Raw genomic sequence first — 16,974 nt, forward strand, 5'->3', positions numbered from 1 at the left:
ACTGCTTTTAAATATAAAACTGTATTCACTTATTCTCTGAAGTAGAAAAGATACAATAGAACAGTAGATGAAACTGCAGCTGTGTACCTGAATGTCTTCTCTACAATACTTTCACAATCTCTTCTTTCAATTAAATTTGTTCTTCTTTTTCTTTCCTCCAGTAATAGAACATTTTGAATTAATACAAAATGTCCTGTATCAATCCATTCAGTATCCAGAAGAGCTCAACAGAACTTGGCAAATTACACTCATTTTTTGGAGTTCTGTTACAGTTCCATTTCAGGGATTTGTTTGATGAATGAATGGTGATGCTTTAGAAATCCTTCCTTTTATTTCCTGTTTTTATTCCTACTATTTTCTTTTACAGTAACTGCTCCATGTAAATTGCTTTTAGCTAAAATTTAGATTTCAAGCAGGCTGCGAGTTTTGTTAAGCAGACTTCTCTTCCCTGGTTCCTTCAAAATGCTGTGCAACAGTCAGTTAGAAACACACACACACCAGTTATTTATCATTCGAACTATTCTATTACCTCTTAACTATATATTTGTTTTTATTTTTCTCATAGGAAAATATGTCAATTCACAATTAAGGTTGAAAGTTTGATTTTATAGTGGCTGTCCACATATTTTATCTGGAAAAAAAACACAGATTAAAAAAAATAGGCTTATCTCGGCTAACATGTTGCTTTCTTGGTTTGGCTGGATGACACACCATTCTAGGTCTGTTAACCCAGCTAGTAGTAATCTTTGTTCTCCTTAATAATAGAAAAAAAGTGTTAGGATAATCTCTGAACTAATTGTTTTTTTTAAAAAAAAATAGTTTGCTTTCTTCTTTAATGGAGAAAAAGAAAGAAAGAAAGAAAGAAAGAAAGAAAGAAAGAAAGAAAGAAAGAAAGAAAGAAAGAAAGAAAGAAAGAAAGAAAGAAAGAAAGAAAGAAAGAAAGAAAGAAAGAAAGAAAGAAAGAAAGAAGGAAAGAAGGAAAGAAGGAAGGAAGGAAGGAAAGAAAGAAAGAAAGAAAGAAAGAAAGAAAGAAAGAAAGAAAGAAAGAAAGAAAGAAAGAACACAGCTTGCTTGCACAAAATTGTTTTTCAGAAATGACCACTTTGGGATTTAGAACAGAGACACTAGTTCTGCTACATAATTTTATATCTTAGACTTAATTATGGTTTTGCTGTGGGGAAAAGATACAGCCTTCAGTTATGTACAGAACAATATTTCCCTGTCTCCACAAATCCATGCCACATGTATATTTTCATATTATTATTATTTCTTTTTATGGGAAGAGGGCATGCTGTTTGCCAATTCTGATGCTGTTACAAAGCTTCTAGGAATCTTTTTTGAGTAGCTGAGAACAGACAGCAAAGTTACCAAACAGGCCAGGAGCACAATCATTTTATAACCACTTCATGAAAACCTATTCTGCAAGCGTGTACACATCCACATTCCCATACAGAATGCACATACCCAAACTACAGAAAAGAAGACAGAAAGAGATAAAGAGAAAATGCCCTCATCCTCTTACTGGCCAAGTGGATGAAGGGCAATTGAAAGATTTCAAAGAATTGTTTGTGGGAGGATCTCAGCTTTTCCAGCACCATGCTTGCATCTTTTATAACCTACACAGGGCATACCTACACTGTGCTGATTCTCACAATAGGATTTCACTTTGTTTGGGCTTCAGACCTTCCCTCCTCCTCCTCCTCCTCCTCCTTCTTCTTCTTTTTTGGATGTATCCATTTTCTTCTTCAGGAATTAAAGCCCTTGTTTACTAGTATCTGTAATTAAATCACAAAAGAGAGATGTTGAGTTTGTTTGCATTTATCACTTCTTAATGGTCCAGGTTGATGTTTTAATTTGTATTCTTCAGCTTTCTTTCCTCTTGTTCTCCCTCTTCACCACTTTTCCTAGTCAGCAAGTAATGGGAGGATATACTTAGAGCATGATAGGATTCAGAGAATATAACAGAAGGATACATATAGCGTATGCATTACTCTAGACACTTTATTGAACACACACACACACACACACACACAAACACATAGAATACAAATCATGCACAGTATTGCATGTCAAGGTGGTATGGTATATTATTGCTGAGCCCGTACAATTTCACATTTTAAATTCAGTTAAATCATAGCACTATAAAGATTGTAAAAATAAAACACAATTTTGCCTTTTGCCTTATGCTTTATACTCATTTGTTCAGGGGGAAAAGCCCCTTTTAAAGTAATAATGACTAGATGGGAACATGCAATCACATTTACAAGCAAGAAAATGTTTATCAAAATATAAAAGTATGGTATTGAAAGCTATATTAATTTTGTTCAGAGCCAGCTCAGATGTTAATACCTGGCTTGTTCACGCTGTCTTCATCACATAATGGTCAACATTGACCCCCAAGGGACAATGAGACTATTCAAATAATCAATTACTATTTGTACTATATCTTTTAGATTATTTTCATATAAAATATTTTGGGGTAAGTCTGAAACATCATGAAGAAGCTGATGAGCTGAAAAGTTTGAAGACCTCTGCTTTAAACCCTTGGGGTTTTATAGATAAGGAATTTGATTCTGCTTTACTCTGTTAATAGTTTTGTTACTGTTATTTTATTGCTCTGACAATAAAAGCAACTTATTTAGGCCAAGCCCTTAACTCTGTTGCTACTACTAAGTTTCTAGAGATTTATCACTGAGCCCTGGTTGATACTCAGGCACTTCTGGGCTATGCAAATTGGACTTTAGTCCAAGACTCAACCCCTTTGTACACCCCCCCCCCCGTACAAAGGAGTCAAGAGAATACTTTTGATATTACCCAATTTAAGATTCAGATATCATCTTCAGCAATGCTGGTTAGCAGAAAAAAAAGTGGGAATAATTTATAAAAGCTAAGTGGCTAGTGGATAAAGGTGATGGATGAAATTGCTTTCAGCAGAGAAAGATGTTTAGTGGCCAAGACTAACAATCTGTGACTCCGCATATAGTCATATAGTATTATAACTGAGCAAGTTATTTACCGTAACTTCGCATCAATAGATTAACACAATCTAATCATACTTTGCAAACTTGTTAATACACATAACTAATGAGAAAGCATGAAATTTTGACTCTGTAAAATCAGTGCTCATTTTTTGTTGTTTTTAATATATGTAAACTTTGCTCGCCTATTTTTTTTTCTTATAAACAGTTACCACAAAAATGTGAACTGCCTAGGGAAGCTTCAACCTGTAAATCTGTATAATGCTAACCTAAAACAAAGCAAGTGAATATCTTGGATCTACCAAGAAACCACATTGCGATCTTAAAATTTGCCACTTGTTGCAATAATCCTATATTTTTTGCCCCTCAAAAATATTCTCACCAATATTGAGATCTTTGCTGCACCCTTCAGTCTGTTGACTATATATTTAACAGAACTCACAGGGAAATCAAAAATCATACATTTCTAGGATCTCTACTGGTTTAATAATGAAACTCCCTTGTACATCAGGTGATCTTACTCTGCTCAAATCTCAGCACTGGAATTAGACACAGTTGTTGAAAATAAATCCATTCTTATGTTTACAGGCAAAAATGTTTTACTACTACTTTGAATCATAAATAGCTGTGATGTTCTGCAGCTGCTGAAGTATGCGAATCACTGTCAAAGATTAAACTTAGATCTCAGTCTGAGTAGGATCAGAAGGGATTAGTAGTATTTGAAATATGGAATTATGTCATAATTGGGTAAACACAAAAACATACAAAAAACTTTCTTCTGCAAACATTATCCACATTACAATATCAGGAATAAACTAAAAAGTCTTCTAGAAAAATACTGAATTACAGCAGTATAACTTTATAGTTATCACTACAATGAAGATATACCTTTCTCTTAAAAGTTTTTTATCTCTAATGAAATACACATTTGGCATTTATACTAAATTTAATGAGAGGAATTCTGGACTAATATAGTCCTGTGTGTACAATAACACTAAGTAATGTAATGATCAAACTATCGTAATGTGAAGCTACCTTTCAATTAATCTTTATACATTTTTCTTAACATGCATTTAGCATGGAAAACACTATAAAGTGCACAAAACTCTAAGCAATGCAAATAATCAAATAATGTATCATCTGGGCACCAATCTTGAGTCTGAAATTAAAGCTCTTGGTAGAGAAGTTATTATTCCATCTTAGAACTATGCTATACTCGTATTATTTAAAACTGGAGGATATTTCAGAGAACACCTGGTGTTGAGTTATTCTATATTCTAGGATATAATCACATCAACCCTAAAAACAGTAATTTTCAGTATGAAAAAGTTGCATTGGCATACAGAAGACCAGAAACAAACCACTTTTCTGCAGCTCTTTAAAGCGTTCATGTCTTTGAAGTATATTTTTGAATCAAATCCAAAATGTTGCACAGTTAATCATAATAGTAAAGTTAGAAGGGACCTTGGAGGTCATCTAGTCCAACCCCCTGCTCAGGCAGGAAACCCTATACCATTTCAGACAAATGGCTGTCCAGTCTCTTCTTAAAAACTTCCAGTGTTGGAGCATTCACAGTTTCCAGAGGCAGGTTGTTCCACTGGTTAATTGTTCTAACTGTCAGGAAGTTTCTCCTATACCAGGGATCAGCAACCTGAAACAGTGAAAGAGCCACTCGGAACCGGTTCCCTCACAAAAGGAAAAACTGGGAGCCGCAAAAAATGTGTGCACATGCACATACATGCGCGCATGCGCAGAACAGGGTTTGACTGAAGAGTGGAGCCAAGGCGAGATATGCACCTACCCTGCATATTTGAATTGATTGGTTGAACTTTTTTACTCCCACTTTTTTGGGGGGGACTGCACATGGCAGAAGACTGGGAGCTGCAGGAGATGGCTGAAAGAGCCGCATGCGGTTCTGGAGCCGCGGATTGCAAACCTGTGTCCTATACTTACAGTTCATGACACAGTGTAAGGTATTGCTATTATGGTTGGTCTCAGAGTTAGTATCATATCACAGGCATGGCCTAGATATTGATGGTTTTGATGTTTTTCCACTGTTCAGATTTCTCTTTAGCCATTTTCTAACTCTTTGCATGTAACCCAAAGTGGATTAAACACATTTTTAACTTGTTCATGCTTGTTGCTCATTATTATTATGGTTCACTGGATAGTCAGCCATATGCTTAGACTGGATTTGGCATTTTTGTCTACCTATCAAGTCTTTTCCAAGGACCTGGGGTAGGCAATATTCATTCATTGATTGATTCATTCAATTTCTATAACCACCCAATTCAACCAAGTAACTCTGGGTTACAATTTTAAAATTATAAAACAATTTAAAAACATTAAAAGAGTTCACAAAATAAATAAGTACAAAGAGCAGGTATGATGATTAATCAGCTAATAATAAAGCTAAATAACAGGGCCCTCAATGCCACATTTTTAATATGTCAATCGTGGCAGTTGTGATTTATGGAAGTTGAACTCCCAACATTTCTGAAGATCATCAGATTGGGGACATCTGCTTTAGAGAAATCAATATCTGCATATAAGTAGCTGCTGAACTCAATAGACTGGATGGTAATGTACATAAATGTAAATACAACAAGGTAATTCACTACTTTTTTAAATTTTGCCAAATGTGTTTATCTTGTTTTGACAATTAAACGCTAAAGTCACAAAATAAATCACATGGTGGTTTACTGCAATCAGAAGAGAGATGTTCCAGAGAGTACTTTATATTATACAGAATTCATATATTCTGTAAACCAAGAATTTTGATTGTGTTTTATGAAACAAGCTTTGTGGCCTGCTTCGTTTGCAAATCTGAGCCATAATAGATTGTACTGTTCAAACACGGCACAACATCAAAATCAAATTAGTCACATTACGGTATATGTGAATCCAGCCTGAAACGTAATTGGTAGCATGAGCATCCAAATGATGTGATGTACTTGTGTTAGATGCCATGATGGCTTCTAACAGATACCTAAAATTAGTATATAGATTCTATTTAAGCAGTAATACAATATGACCTAAAGGTTAGACCCAGGCCAGGTTTATAGATTTTGCTAAACCATTTGATTTTATATACAAACTAGCTACTATGCTTTGCAAAGGATGGTTTGTTACATAGCACAGGAACCCAGCGAACTGCAACCTATTCAATAACCCAACAGTAACCAAGGCACGCCTTAGGGAATCGATGAACCAAGAGCCGAGGCTGAAAGGCGCACCGTCTGAGGCAAAACGCTCCCATGAGCTCCAAAAGGGCTGGCCTCCGAGGGGAGCCAGTCCCAGGAAGAGACAGGACAGGAGCCTGCTTGCTTTCTGCTCCAGCAGCGGCAGTGCCGTAAGTCGGTCACTAAGTGGCGCCAGATTTCGACGCTGCACGCCGAGCTCGTCGGAAACTCGCGCTCGCTCGCTCGCTCGCTCGCTCTCACACACACACAAACACACACACACAACCCAAGCCCCAACACTTCGACAAGCACGCACAAAGCAGCTGGGCGAAGCTTTATAGCGGGCTTCCCGGTGTCTTCACTCCGAGCCAAGCCCCGAGAGAGAGGGGGGAGCGGGAGGGGAACTTGGCCACCCCGAGGCCGGACGGGAAAGAGCGAGGCTGCCCCTGACAGCGAAGCATTTCGGCTGAAGGTGAGTTAGAACTCGAGCATCCCGGCTGGAAAACTTGCAGGTGGCTTGACTGGCGGAGGGACATCGCGCGCCCGCCCGCTTCGGTTTTGATCACGTTCTCACCGGCGGAGGGGCGGCTGCTCCGAGCTTTTGGCGGGGGGGGGAGGACAGGGCGAGATTGGGAGGAGAAAGAAATCCCCCACCTGGTGGCCTCAAACTTTGCCGAGAATCCAACCGCTGGTGGCCTCTCTGCGACGGCTGCTTGCTTGTTTGGCAGTTCGCTTCCAATCGCTCTGCACAACGGGGAAGCTGGTGTGAGAGGCAGCTCCGTTCCCCAACGTATCTGACTAGCCCGCGTTGTCCCTCCTATTGTTGTTACTCTCCCTCGCTGGCTTTTTGAACACTTGTTTGTTTGTTTTTTTGTTTTGTTTTGTGTTTTTTTTAAGTGGCTGACCGAGCCGGGAGAGGGAGGGAGGGAGGGATGTTTGTCTTCCCTTCTCCGCATCCTTCCACTCTTCCTTTCTTCCTCTTTGGCCAGATGTACAGGATATTAGCCGTAGCGCTTTGGTGTTTTCTGCAAGCAGAGGGCAGGCATCCAGAGATCACCCTTCGTAGCAGCAACAATGGCAATTTTTTGGACAATGACAAATGGCTGAGCACCGTTTCCCAATACGACAAAGATAAATACTGGAACAAATTCAGAGATGTAAGTTGAATTCCTTTGCATGCGGGTACAGTAATGTGTTATTGCTCAAAAAGGTATCCTGGGATTTTTCTCTGCGAGGGGGCTCTTCAGTGGAGAGGGCTTGGCTACATTTGTTGTGGCTGCTACTGTAGTGTTGGAAGGAGGTCGACCGGTCCTTTAAAAATCCCCTGGGTTTTACTTATTTATTTACTTTGTGTGTGTGTGTGTGTGTGTGTGCGCGCGTGCACACACATGTGTGCATGTAAGGACATGTGTGCTTTGGTATGCTTTCAGATAAGTGGTTAGTTTTCTTGGTCTTTCGTTTTCATTTAAGACTTCCAGGAACTTTGCTGGTTTGCAAATTTGATCACTGTGAAATCCTGCCAGTTACATACAGAACTATTTATTAACCCGAACCCCCATCTTGGTGAAGCTTTCCATTGCTGTGGGTAGTTGGGAGACCAGAAGCATGCTGTTCTGAGCAGTTGTGTCAAAGGGTTTGTATTTTTTTCTTTTCTTTTTTTTCAAATTAGATATGATCATAATTCAGGGACATTTTCAGATACATCTTTATAGGTTATGATGTGACACAGCATATTGTTTTGTGGCAGGGCAGCAAAAGATATTCTAAGTAAAACTTTGGGAAGACTGAAGATATTTGTGCTTTTCATCAGCCAGGGAGGAGAATGAAATGGGACGGGTTTTGTTTGTGTTGACATCAGTTAACAACAGTTTGATCTTAACCACTTGTAATTCTCTAGAAGAGTCAAGTCCATAATATTATGTAACTACTATAGGTGAGATGGTTTGTCAGATGAATCACAGGATAGTAGTTCAGCTAATCTGTTCACCACAGTGTGTTCTGACAACAAGGATTGTGTAGGATTGCAATAGTTAGGTGTTCCACTTATCTGTATCATATAAGATCTTGTGCCGTGGCCCAGTCAAAATGTTAAAATGGAATCAACTTTTCTAGTTCCACTTTTAAAAGTCTGTAAATTGCCATATTATTTTCCAATTGAATTGAGCTATAACTCCATTGGTCACATTTTTTCAGGTTTGGTATATATGAAATATATAATGAATTTCAGGATGTATTAGGGATAAAAGTATCAAGTCAAAATAAGTACTCTTATTGTAAAGTCCATGAAGTATAAATTGCAGCCTTAATCTTTGAGCAAAACTGAATTTAGAAATACTGTAGAAAGTGATTCGTCAAAGATGTCCATCTTTGAAATAATTTCATTAAGTTGAAACAAACAATCAGAAATGTTACTTTTGAAAGTTACAAAGGAGCCATTGATCAAATCTCATATAAAAAAAATTCAGTAATACAATTTTGTTTAGTCATAAGTAAATAAAATAATCTGGAAAACAAATATAGAAAGTCAACAAGAAGTCAACCTATTTCAGGGGTAGGTTCAATATACTTCAATCTTTTTAAGCTTTTATCAGGATGCAGACATGCTGAGGTAAATATGGGGAAGGTGCAAATAAAACTTTCCACTACTATATTATTTTTCAGTAATCAATTCATAATTTCTCTTTTCATGAATGCTTATCTGTAGCCTAAACAACAACAAGAAACAGCTTCGATTTTCTTCTTCTTCTTTGAAAATCCTTCTGTATTTTTCCAGTTCCAGACCAAAAAGTAAACCTGCATGAGGTTAATTGGTAAAATAAAGATTCTGAGATTGTTTCATAAGCCTGCTTTGCCATCTGTGTAAACCAACCAGACACTGTAAATTTGGGAGAGAGGCTTCCAGATTGCAGTGGCATGTCTGAAATGGTACCAAGGAAAGATGCTTTTTCAAAGCACATTTAAAAATGGGTGTCATGTAAGCCACTCTAGTTCTTTCAGTAAAACAGTCTGCACAGTTTATGGAAAAGAATGCACTATTATGCATATGAAGAATATGCTAATATGCTGAACAGTGCTTACTGTTTGCCGTAGTCTCAACTGCTTCTCCTATAATGGACAGCACACTGACAAGCAAGGCTGGTATTATTTTTCTTGTGGTTGCAGAAGCAATTTTTCTTTGGGGGGTTGGAAAGAATAGCAGAGACATCATCTCCTGAAAAATGTAATGACTTCTGGCCAGTTAAAATGAACAATGGTTTGAGCAACCCCAACTCATTTCACTGGCGCTTATGTGCCAAATATTGTTACAGCATGGATCCCATTGTTAAAAGGCATTTTATCTCAACTGTAGAATGACATGGAAAATTTGAGCGTAGACACGTTCTTATGAGTACAAGTATTCCTTGATTTACAATAATTCATTTAGTATCTGTTCAAAGTTATAACTGCACTGTAAAAAGTGACTTACAACCCAGTCCTCACACTTATGACTGCTGCAGCATCCTCACAATCATGTGATCAAAATTTGGACACTTGGAAAGTGGCATCCAGCATCTTGGGGTCATGTGATTGCCATTTGCAACCTTCCTAGCTAGTTTCTGACAAGCAAAGTCAGTTGGGGAAGCTGGATTCATTTAATGATTATTTGATTTATTTAACTACAGTATTTTGCTTAACAATCATGGCAAAAAAAGATGTAAAATTGAACATGACTCACTTAACAATTGCTTTGCTTAATAGCGGAAATTCTGGTCCCAGTTGTGTTAGTAAGTTGAGGATTACCTGTATTGTTATTTGAATATGAAACACGTCAAAGATACAAAGCAAACCAAGATGGGAGCAGTCCCTTTTAGGAGTAACAGAATGTTTGGCTAAGCTGTTGTCAGCCCTTTGAGGTAAAGGCTTACAGCCTCTAAGTCTCTTGGAAAATACCTTAGTACGGTTGAGGTAGTGTAACAGAATGTTGAAAGTCTGTCAAAGCTACTCTCTATTTCAATCCAATCAAGACAGAGTTGTTTGGAATTTGTTTCTCATGCTTTCTACTTTCCCAGGTCTGAGGTATCCTTTTTTTTTAAGTAGCTGCACATTCTGCTGACATTCCATCACATTTGTGTGTTTTCACTTAGCCATGTGAATCATCATCGATATTAAAAGTTAAAGTCTCATTAAGTGAAATTTACCCCTGGTGACCACCTGAACAAGTGTAGTTTTCCATTGTTTTCAGAATATTTTTTTGACCTCCCACATTAGTTTTTCTCCCTTGGATTTCACAATGTTCTGCTCTCCAATTGTTAAGTAGATCTGATTTTACTTAGCTTTTTGAAGTAAGATAGTGCCAAATGACAGGGAAACAACCTTTCTCCTGGTCTCAGTGGAATGTGGCTTCCTGTTGGAAGAAACCCTTACACAGCTATTCCAATATCTGTACAATGCTGTAGCTTTTTGCTGTGACTTTCCTGTGTCTTAGTGAAAATAGTTTTAAGAATTTAGATCTCTGAAATGAGTTCCAATAATCCAGCTTTTTTATAAGTTGAAATTTTTATAATGTCAATCAAAGGGAAAATATTTTGGCTTTTGGTGAATTGTCAAATAAAATGTGCAAGTTCATCCTTTACATGGAAGAGATAAGCCTTTAAAGATGGATAGAGGTAAACAGAAAATTACATCTTGACACTGAAATCCTGAGCCAGCAGTCAAAATATTCTGTTGGAAAACTTCTAAAACAAAATAAAAAGTATGTTGCTTAAAGCATGTGTTTCATCCAGAACCATCCACCACTGAACAAAAATGGGGCTGCAGTGTCCAACCCATATACAAAAGGGCTTTGATTCATGGTAGGGTCCTCCATTCACCACTGCATCCCATTGCAAATATTTTTGCTTTTGGTATGTGGAAGTCCACAGGCCAATCTGGATCTCGCCTGTCATGTGCTACAGTTACTTGTAGGAGGGAAGGTGGAGCTTTATTTAGTATCCCAAATTTAGCAACAGGCTACCTCAACACAGCCATTGTTTCTATCCCATGAAACCTCATAGGTACCCCACCAGTGTCCTTATTGTTGCCATTTTTGCAGTTAACAATGCTCCCCATGAATCAATCAATGTTCTCTCTTGAACAAAGGGAATCTACAAAGCCAGTTTACAGCCAGTCCTCAGCATTGTCTTGCTGCATTTGTTTTCATAGTGAGGGAGAAAAAAAAAATCTCTGATCGATCCAATTTAAAGAAACATGGTGAAATAGGGAAATAGGCAATTTAACTTTTGCAAAGAGGAAACTGAACTGCTGAGAATGAAAATGACTGGGATATAGTGGCGTGGCATTCTTTTTATTCAATAAACTTATCCCATCTAGTTCCCAACTACCTTGACTTTAGCTGGAGTGGAGAAGAATCAAGTAGAATGAAGACAAAAGTTTTTGACTCTGAGAATCTACATCCTGCACAGTCCAGCCACAATCTCTGAGGGAGATGGGTGGCTTAGAAATAGGAAATATCAATAAGTTTTTGTAGGGATGTATTTCCAACTTTCTTCTGAGAGGTCAATATACTGTTTGTAGCATTCCACCCTTTCTTTTCTTTTTCTTAAAAGAGACATGTTGAGTAATTGGGCTGAGAGAAAGTAGCTGACCCAAAGGCTCTCAGTGAGTTTCATAATCAAGAGTCGATTTGAACTGAGTCTTTAATATAAACACCCTTCCACACTGGTCTCTGTACTTGAAGCCTATTTTCCGTGACACGGCAGAGTCAAAAGGTAACCAGCTGAACTGGAAAGCTCCAAGCACTGTAGAAAAATAGCAACACAAGTGTTGTCCACTAGAAGAAGGAGCTCATGAAGCCATCATAGAAACCTCTAAAAACAGAGAACTGCTTTTATTCAACACAATTTGATGATATGTTTTGTAAAAACAGAAATGCTCCTTCCATCTGTGTGGCTTGGGTAATCCAGCAGAGAGCGTTTGCACTATGGATCAAAGAGAAGAGAAGCTTTGATCTGTTCCTTCTGCAAGTCCTCTTCCTCCCTCCCCCTTGCTAAAAAAAAATATCTACTAGAACAAGGTGGAATATAGTATTTGAGGTTAAAAGAAGAGAGGATTGGCTAAGATTGTTTTCTATCTCTTATAAACCAAAACATCCCAAGCAGAATTGAAGGGAATATTTCAACTAGCAGAAGATTGCTGGAATCAAGCTCATTAAAAATCATTATTATGCAATGGAATACCATAATTTCATAAATTTCAGTGAATATGCTATTTTATACAGAGGATGCATTAGTTTTCAAATTGTACATGCAACGGCAGGGGTGTCAAATTGCCAGCCCATGGGCCGGATGCGTTTTACCAAAACCGCGCCCATCCCATTGCTGGCAATGGAAAAAAAAGTCACAATACATCGGCAATACTGGTCAGTTATCATGGCTGCCTTTCTACCAGTCTCTGTCATTCTTCCAAACTGTCTGCCTCTTTTTTGTCCCAATGGATGATTCAGTCAGAAATGCAAAAGTGCACCAATCCTTTAATTATTATTTAGCTAGTCTCCCATAAGATTATATTGCAGTGAGAGATTTACAAACAATTATCAGTCAAGTTCATACCTTCAACACATTACAGTGTTGAAAGTCCTGTAGAATCAAGGGTTTTTATATGCTGGTAGAGAGACTGATAATCTATATATTTGACATGTTAATTTCTCTAAACAAGAAGCTACCATTATCCCCCTTTTTCTTAAAAAAAGTCACATCTAGCTGTTTTGTGAAATTAGTGACTTCTTCCCATGGTTTCTTTGTTTTTGCTATTTTTCCTCATGTCTTTGGTAGCAGTACTGAATTTTGTGCAATTCTGCTTTTCCCTCCTGCTTCTGAGTAGGCTCAGTATTTAATGGGATAATTTTGTTGTTGTTAGCTGCGAAGTCGTGTCCGACCCATCGCGACCCTATGGACAACATTCCTCCAGGCCTTCCTGTCCTCTACCATCTTCTGGAGTCCATTTAAGCTCACGCCTACTGCTTCAATGACTCCATCCAGCCACCTCATTCTCCGTCGTCCCCTTCTTCTCTTGCCCTCCATCTTTCCCAGCATGAGGCTCTTCTCCAGTGAGTCCTTCCTTCTCATTAGGTGGCCAAAGTATTTGAGTTTTAGCTTCAGGATCTGGCCTTCTAAAGAGCAGTCAGGGTTGATCTCCTCTAGGACTGACCGGTTTGATCGCCTTGCAGTCCAAGGGACTCGCAGGAGTCTTCTCCAGCACCACAGTTCAAAGGCCTCAATTCTTTGGCGCTCAGCCTTTCTTATGGTCCAACTTTCACTGCCATACATTGCAACTGGGAAGACCATAGCCTTGACTATACGCACTTTTGTTGACAGGGTGATGTCTCTGCTTTTTAGTGTGCTGTCTAGATTTGCCATGGCTTTCCTCCCCAGGAGCAAGCGTCTTTTAATTTCTTGGCTACAGTCCCCATTTGCAGTGATCTTGGAGCCCAGGAAAACAAAATCTGTCACTACCTCCATTTCTTCCCCATCTATTTGCCAGGAATTGAGAGGGCCAGTTGCCATGATCTTGGTTTTCTTAATGTTAAGTTTCAACCCAAGTTTTGCACTCTCCTTCTTCACCCGCAACAAGAGGCTCTTTAGTTCTTCTTCACTTTCTGCCATTAGAGTGGTATCATCTGCGTATCTTAGGTTGTTGATATTTCTTCCGGCAATCTTAATTCCAACTTTTGATTCATCTAGCCCTGCCTTTCTCATGATGTGCTCTGCATATAAGTTAAATAGGCAGGGCGACAGTATACAGCCTTGCCGGACTCCTTTCCCAATTTTGAACCAATCAGTGGTTCCGTGTCCAGTTCTCACTGTTGCTTCTTGACCCGCATATAGGTTTCTCAAGAGACAAATAAGATGGTCTGGTACTCCCATCTCTTTAAGAACTTGCCACAGTTTGTTATGATCCACACAATCAAAGGCTTTAGCATAGTCAATGAAGCAGAAGTAGATGTTTTTCTGGAACTCTCTAGCTTTCTCCATGATCCAGCGTATGTTGGCAATTTGATCTCTAGTTCCTCTGCCTCTTCGAAATCCTGCCTGTACTTCTGGTAGTTCTCGATCCACATACTGCTGAAGTCTAGCTTGTAGGATTTTAAGCATGACTTTACTAGCATGAGAAATGAGTGCAATGGTGCGATAGTTTGAACATTCTTTGGCACTGCCTTTCTTTGGAATTGGAATGTAAACTGATCTTTTCCAATCCTGTGGCCACTGTTGAGTTTTCCAAATTTGCTGGCAAATTGAGTGTAGCACTTTTACTGCACTGTCTTTTAAGATTTTGAATAGCTCAGCTGGAATACTGTCACCTCCACTAGCTTTGTTGTTGCTCAGCTTTTCTAAGGCCCACTTCACCTCACATTCTAGGATGTCTGGCTCGAGGTCAGTGACCACATCATTGTGATTATCTGGGACGTTAAGCTCATTCTTGTATAGTTCTTCTGTGTAATTTTGCCACCTCTTCTTAATCTCTTCTGCCTCTGTTAGGTCCCTGCCATTTTGGTCCTTTATCATGCCCATTTTTGCATTAAACGTTCCCTTCATCTCTCCAATTTTCTTGAAAAGATCTCTGGTCCTCCCTATTCTATTGTTTTCTTCTATTTCTTTGCACTGTTCATTTAAGAAGGCATTCTTATCTCTTCTAGCTATTCTCTGGAATTCTGCATTCAATTGGGCATATCTATGTTTTTCTCCCTTGCCTTTCGCTTCCCTCCTTTCCTCAGCTATTTGCAAAGCTTCCTCAGACAGCCATTTTGCTTTCTTGCATTTCTTTTTCTTTGGGATGGTTTTGGTTGCTACCTGTTGTACAATGTCGCGAACCTCTGTCCATAGTTCTTCAGGCACTCTGTCTATCAGATCTAATTCCTTAAATCTATTTGTCACCTCTACTGTATATTCAACAGGGATATGATTTAATTCATACCTGACTGGCCTAGTGCTTTTCCCTACTTTCTTCAGTTTAAGCCTAAACTTTGCAAGGAGAAGCTCATGGTCTGAGCCACAGTCAGCTCCTGGTCTTGTTTTTACCGACTGTATAGAGCTTCTCCATCTTTGGCTGCAGAGCATATAGTCAATCTGATTTCTGTGTTGACCGTCTGGTGATGTCCATGTGTAGAGCCGTCTCTTGGGTTGTTGGAAAAGAGTGTTTGCTATGACCATCGTATTCTCTTGACAAAATTCTATCAGCCTGTGCCCTGCTTCATTTTGTACTCCAAGGCCAAACTTGCCTGTTATTCCGGTTATCTTTTGGCTTCCTACTTTAGCATTCCAATCCCCCATGATGATAAGAACATCATTTTTTGGTGTTAGTTCTATAAGGTGCTGTAGAGCTTCATAGAACTGGTCAATTTCATCCTCTTCAGCACTGGTGGTTGGGGCATAGACTTGGACTACTGTGATATTGAATGGTTTGCCTTGGATTCGAACTGAGATCATTCTGTCATTTTGAGGATTGTATCCCAGTATTGCTTTTCCTACTCTTTTATTGACTATGAAGGCTACTCCATTTCTTCTGAGGGATTCTTGCCCGCAGTAGTATACCTGATGGTCATCTGAATTAAATTCACCCATTCCTGTCCATTTTAGTTCGCTGATACCTAAGATGTCGATGTTCAGTCTTGTCATCTCTTGTTTGACCACGTCCAGCTTTCCTTGATTCATGGATCTTACATTCCAGGTTCCTATGGAGAAAAAATCTTTACAGCATCGGACTTTCCTTTCACCACCAGACACATCCACAGCTGAGCGTCCTTTCGGCTTTGGCCCAGTCGCTTCATTCTTTCTGGCGCTACTAGTACTAGCCCTCTGCTCTTCCCCAGTAGCATATTGGACGCCTTCCGACCTGAGGGGCTCATCTTCCAGCGTCATATCGTTTTGCCTTTTGGTACTGTCCATAGGGTTTTCATGGCAAAGATACTGGAGTGGTTTGCCATTTCCTTCTCCAGTGGATCACGTTTTGTCAGAACTCTCTGCTATGACCTGTCCGTCTTGGGTGGCCCTGCACGGCATAGCTCATAGCTTCATTGAATTACGCAAGCCCCTTCGCCACGACAAGGCAGTAATCCATGAAGGGGATAATACAATAATAATTTATATTTTTGAAATAACTTTGGCAGGATGATACTTTGCAGATACTTGGGAATCATATCTATATACACATCTTGATTAGCTTGCTGCCTGAATATAGTGAGCATCACAGATGAATAATCTTTTATGTTTCTTATGGTGTAGATTAGCAGTCCCCAGCCTTTGCAGCTTGGCAGTCCAACTGGAGGGGGAGAGGGGAATCGGACTTCATGAGCAGCAGGCTGGCACACATGCAGCTCGACTCGCACAAGTGGCAGACTGACATGCATGTGCATGAGCACTGGCCCACTGCTCACGCAGCACGGTTGTGAATAGGCCACGGCCCAATAGTAAAATGTGGCCCAGGGGTAGGGGACCCCTAGTATAGAGATTAAAGCTAGGATCAGGGAGACTGGCCATTGAAATGCAATGGAGGTTTTAGGCCAGTTACTCTTACAGTCCAGCCTACAGTACCTGATGAGATTGCTGTTGTGCAGACATAATCAGTGCTTTTTTTGTAAACAAAAAAAGGTGCCAGAACTCACACATGTCATACAACCCGCCTTGCCTACCCTACAAGGTTCCATCCAAAAAAGGTGCCAGAACTCCGTTCTGGGCATTCTATGACAAAAAAAGCCCTGGACATAATAAAAAAAATTGTTATGTATGCTTGCACACTTGGTGGAAAAGTGAAATAAAAATCTAACAAATAAATACTCTTAC

At 39.2% G+C, this 16,974-nt stretch overlaps 1 protein-coding gene across 2 annotated transcripts in view; it reads left to right on the forward strand.

Moving 5' to 3' along the window:
• Nucleotides 1-6,477: 6,477 nt before the first annotated feature.
• The window catches only part of SPOCK1 (SPARC (osteonectin), cwcv and kazal like domains proteoglycan 1), a gene marked incomplete at its 3' end in the record, with an annotated part of 528,644 nt that continues 518,147 nt past the window's right edge, over nt 6,478-16,974 (forward strand). Inside the window, exons 1-2 of one of the 2 annotated variants that reach the window (XM_081316772.1) lie at nt 6,478-6,632; nt 7,150-7,317. In XM_081316772.1, coding sequence (XP_081172898.1) covers nt 7,150-7,317 — 168 coding nt within the window. In that variant the 5' untranslated portion in view covers nt 6,478-6,632. Of the gene's footprint in view, nt 6,633-6,774; nt 7,318-16,974 lie in introns of those variants that run through there. The other variant, XM_081316771.1, reaches the window with a different exon arrangement.

The sequence above is a fragment of the Vipera berus genome (genome assembly GCF_964194415.1).
Source record: "Vipera berus genome assembly, chromosome: 2".
NCBI classification, from domain to species: Eukaryota; Metazoa; Chordata; class Lepidosauria; order Squamata; family Viperidae; genus Vipera; species Vipera berus.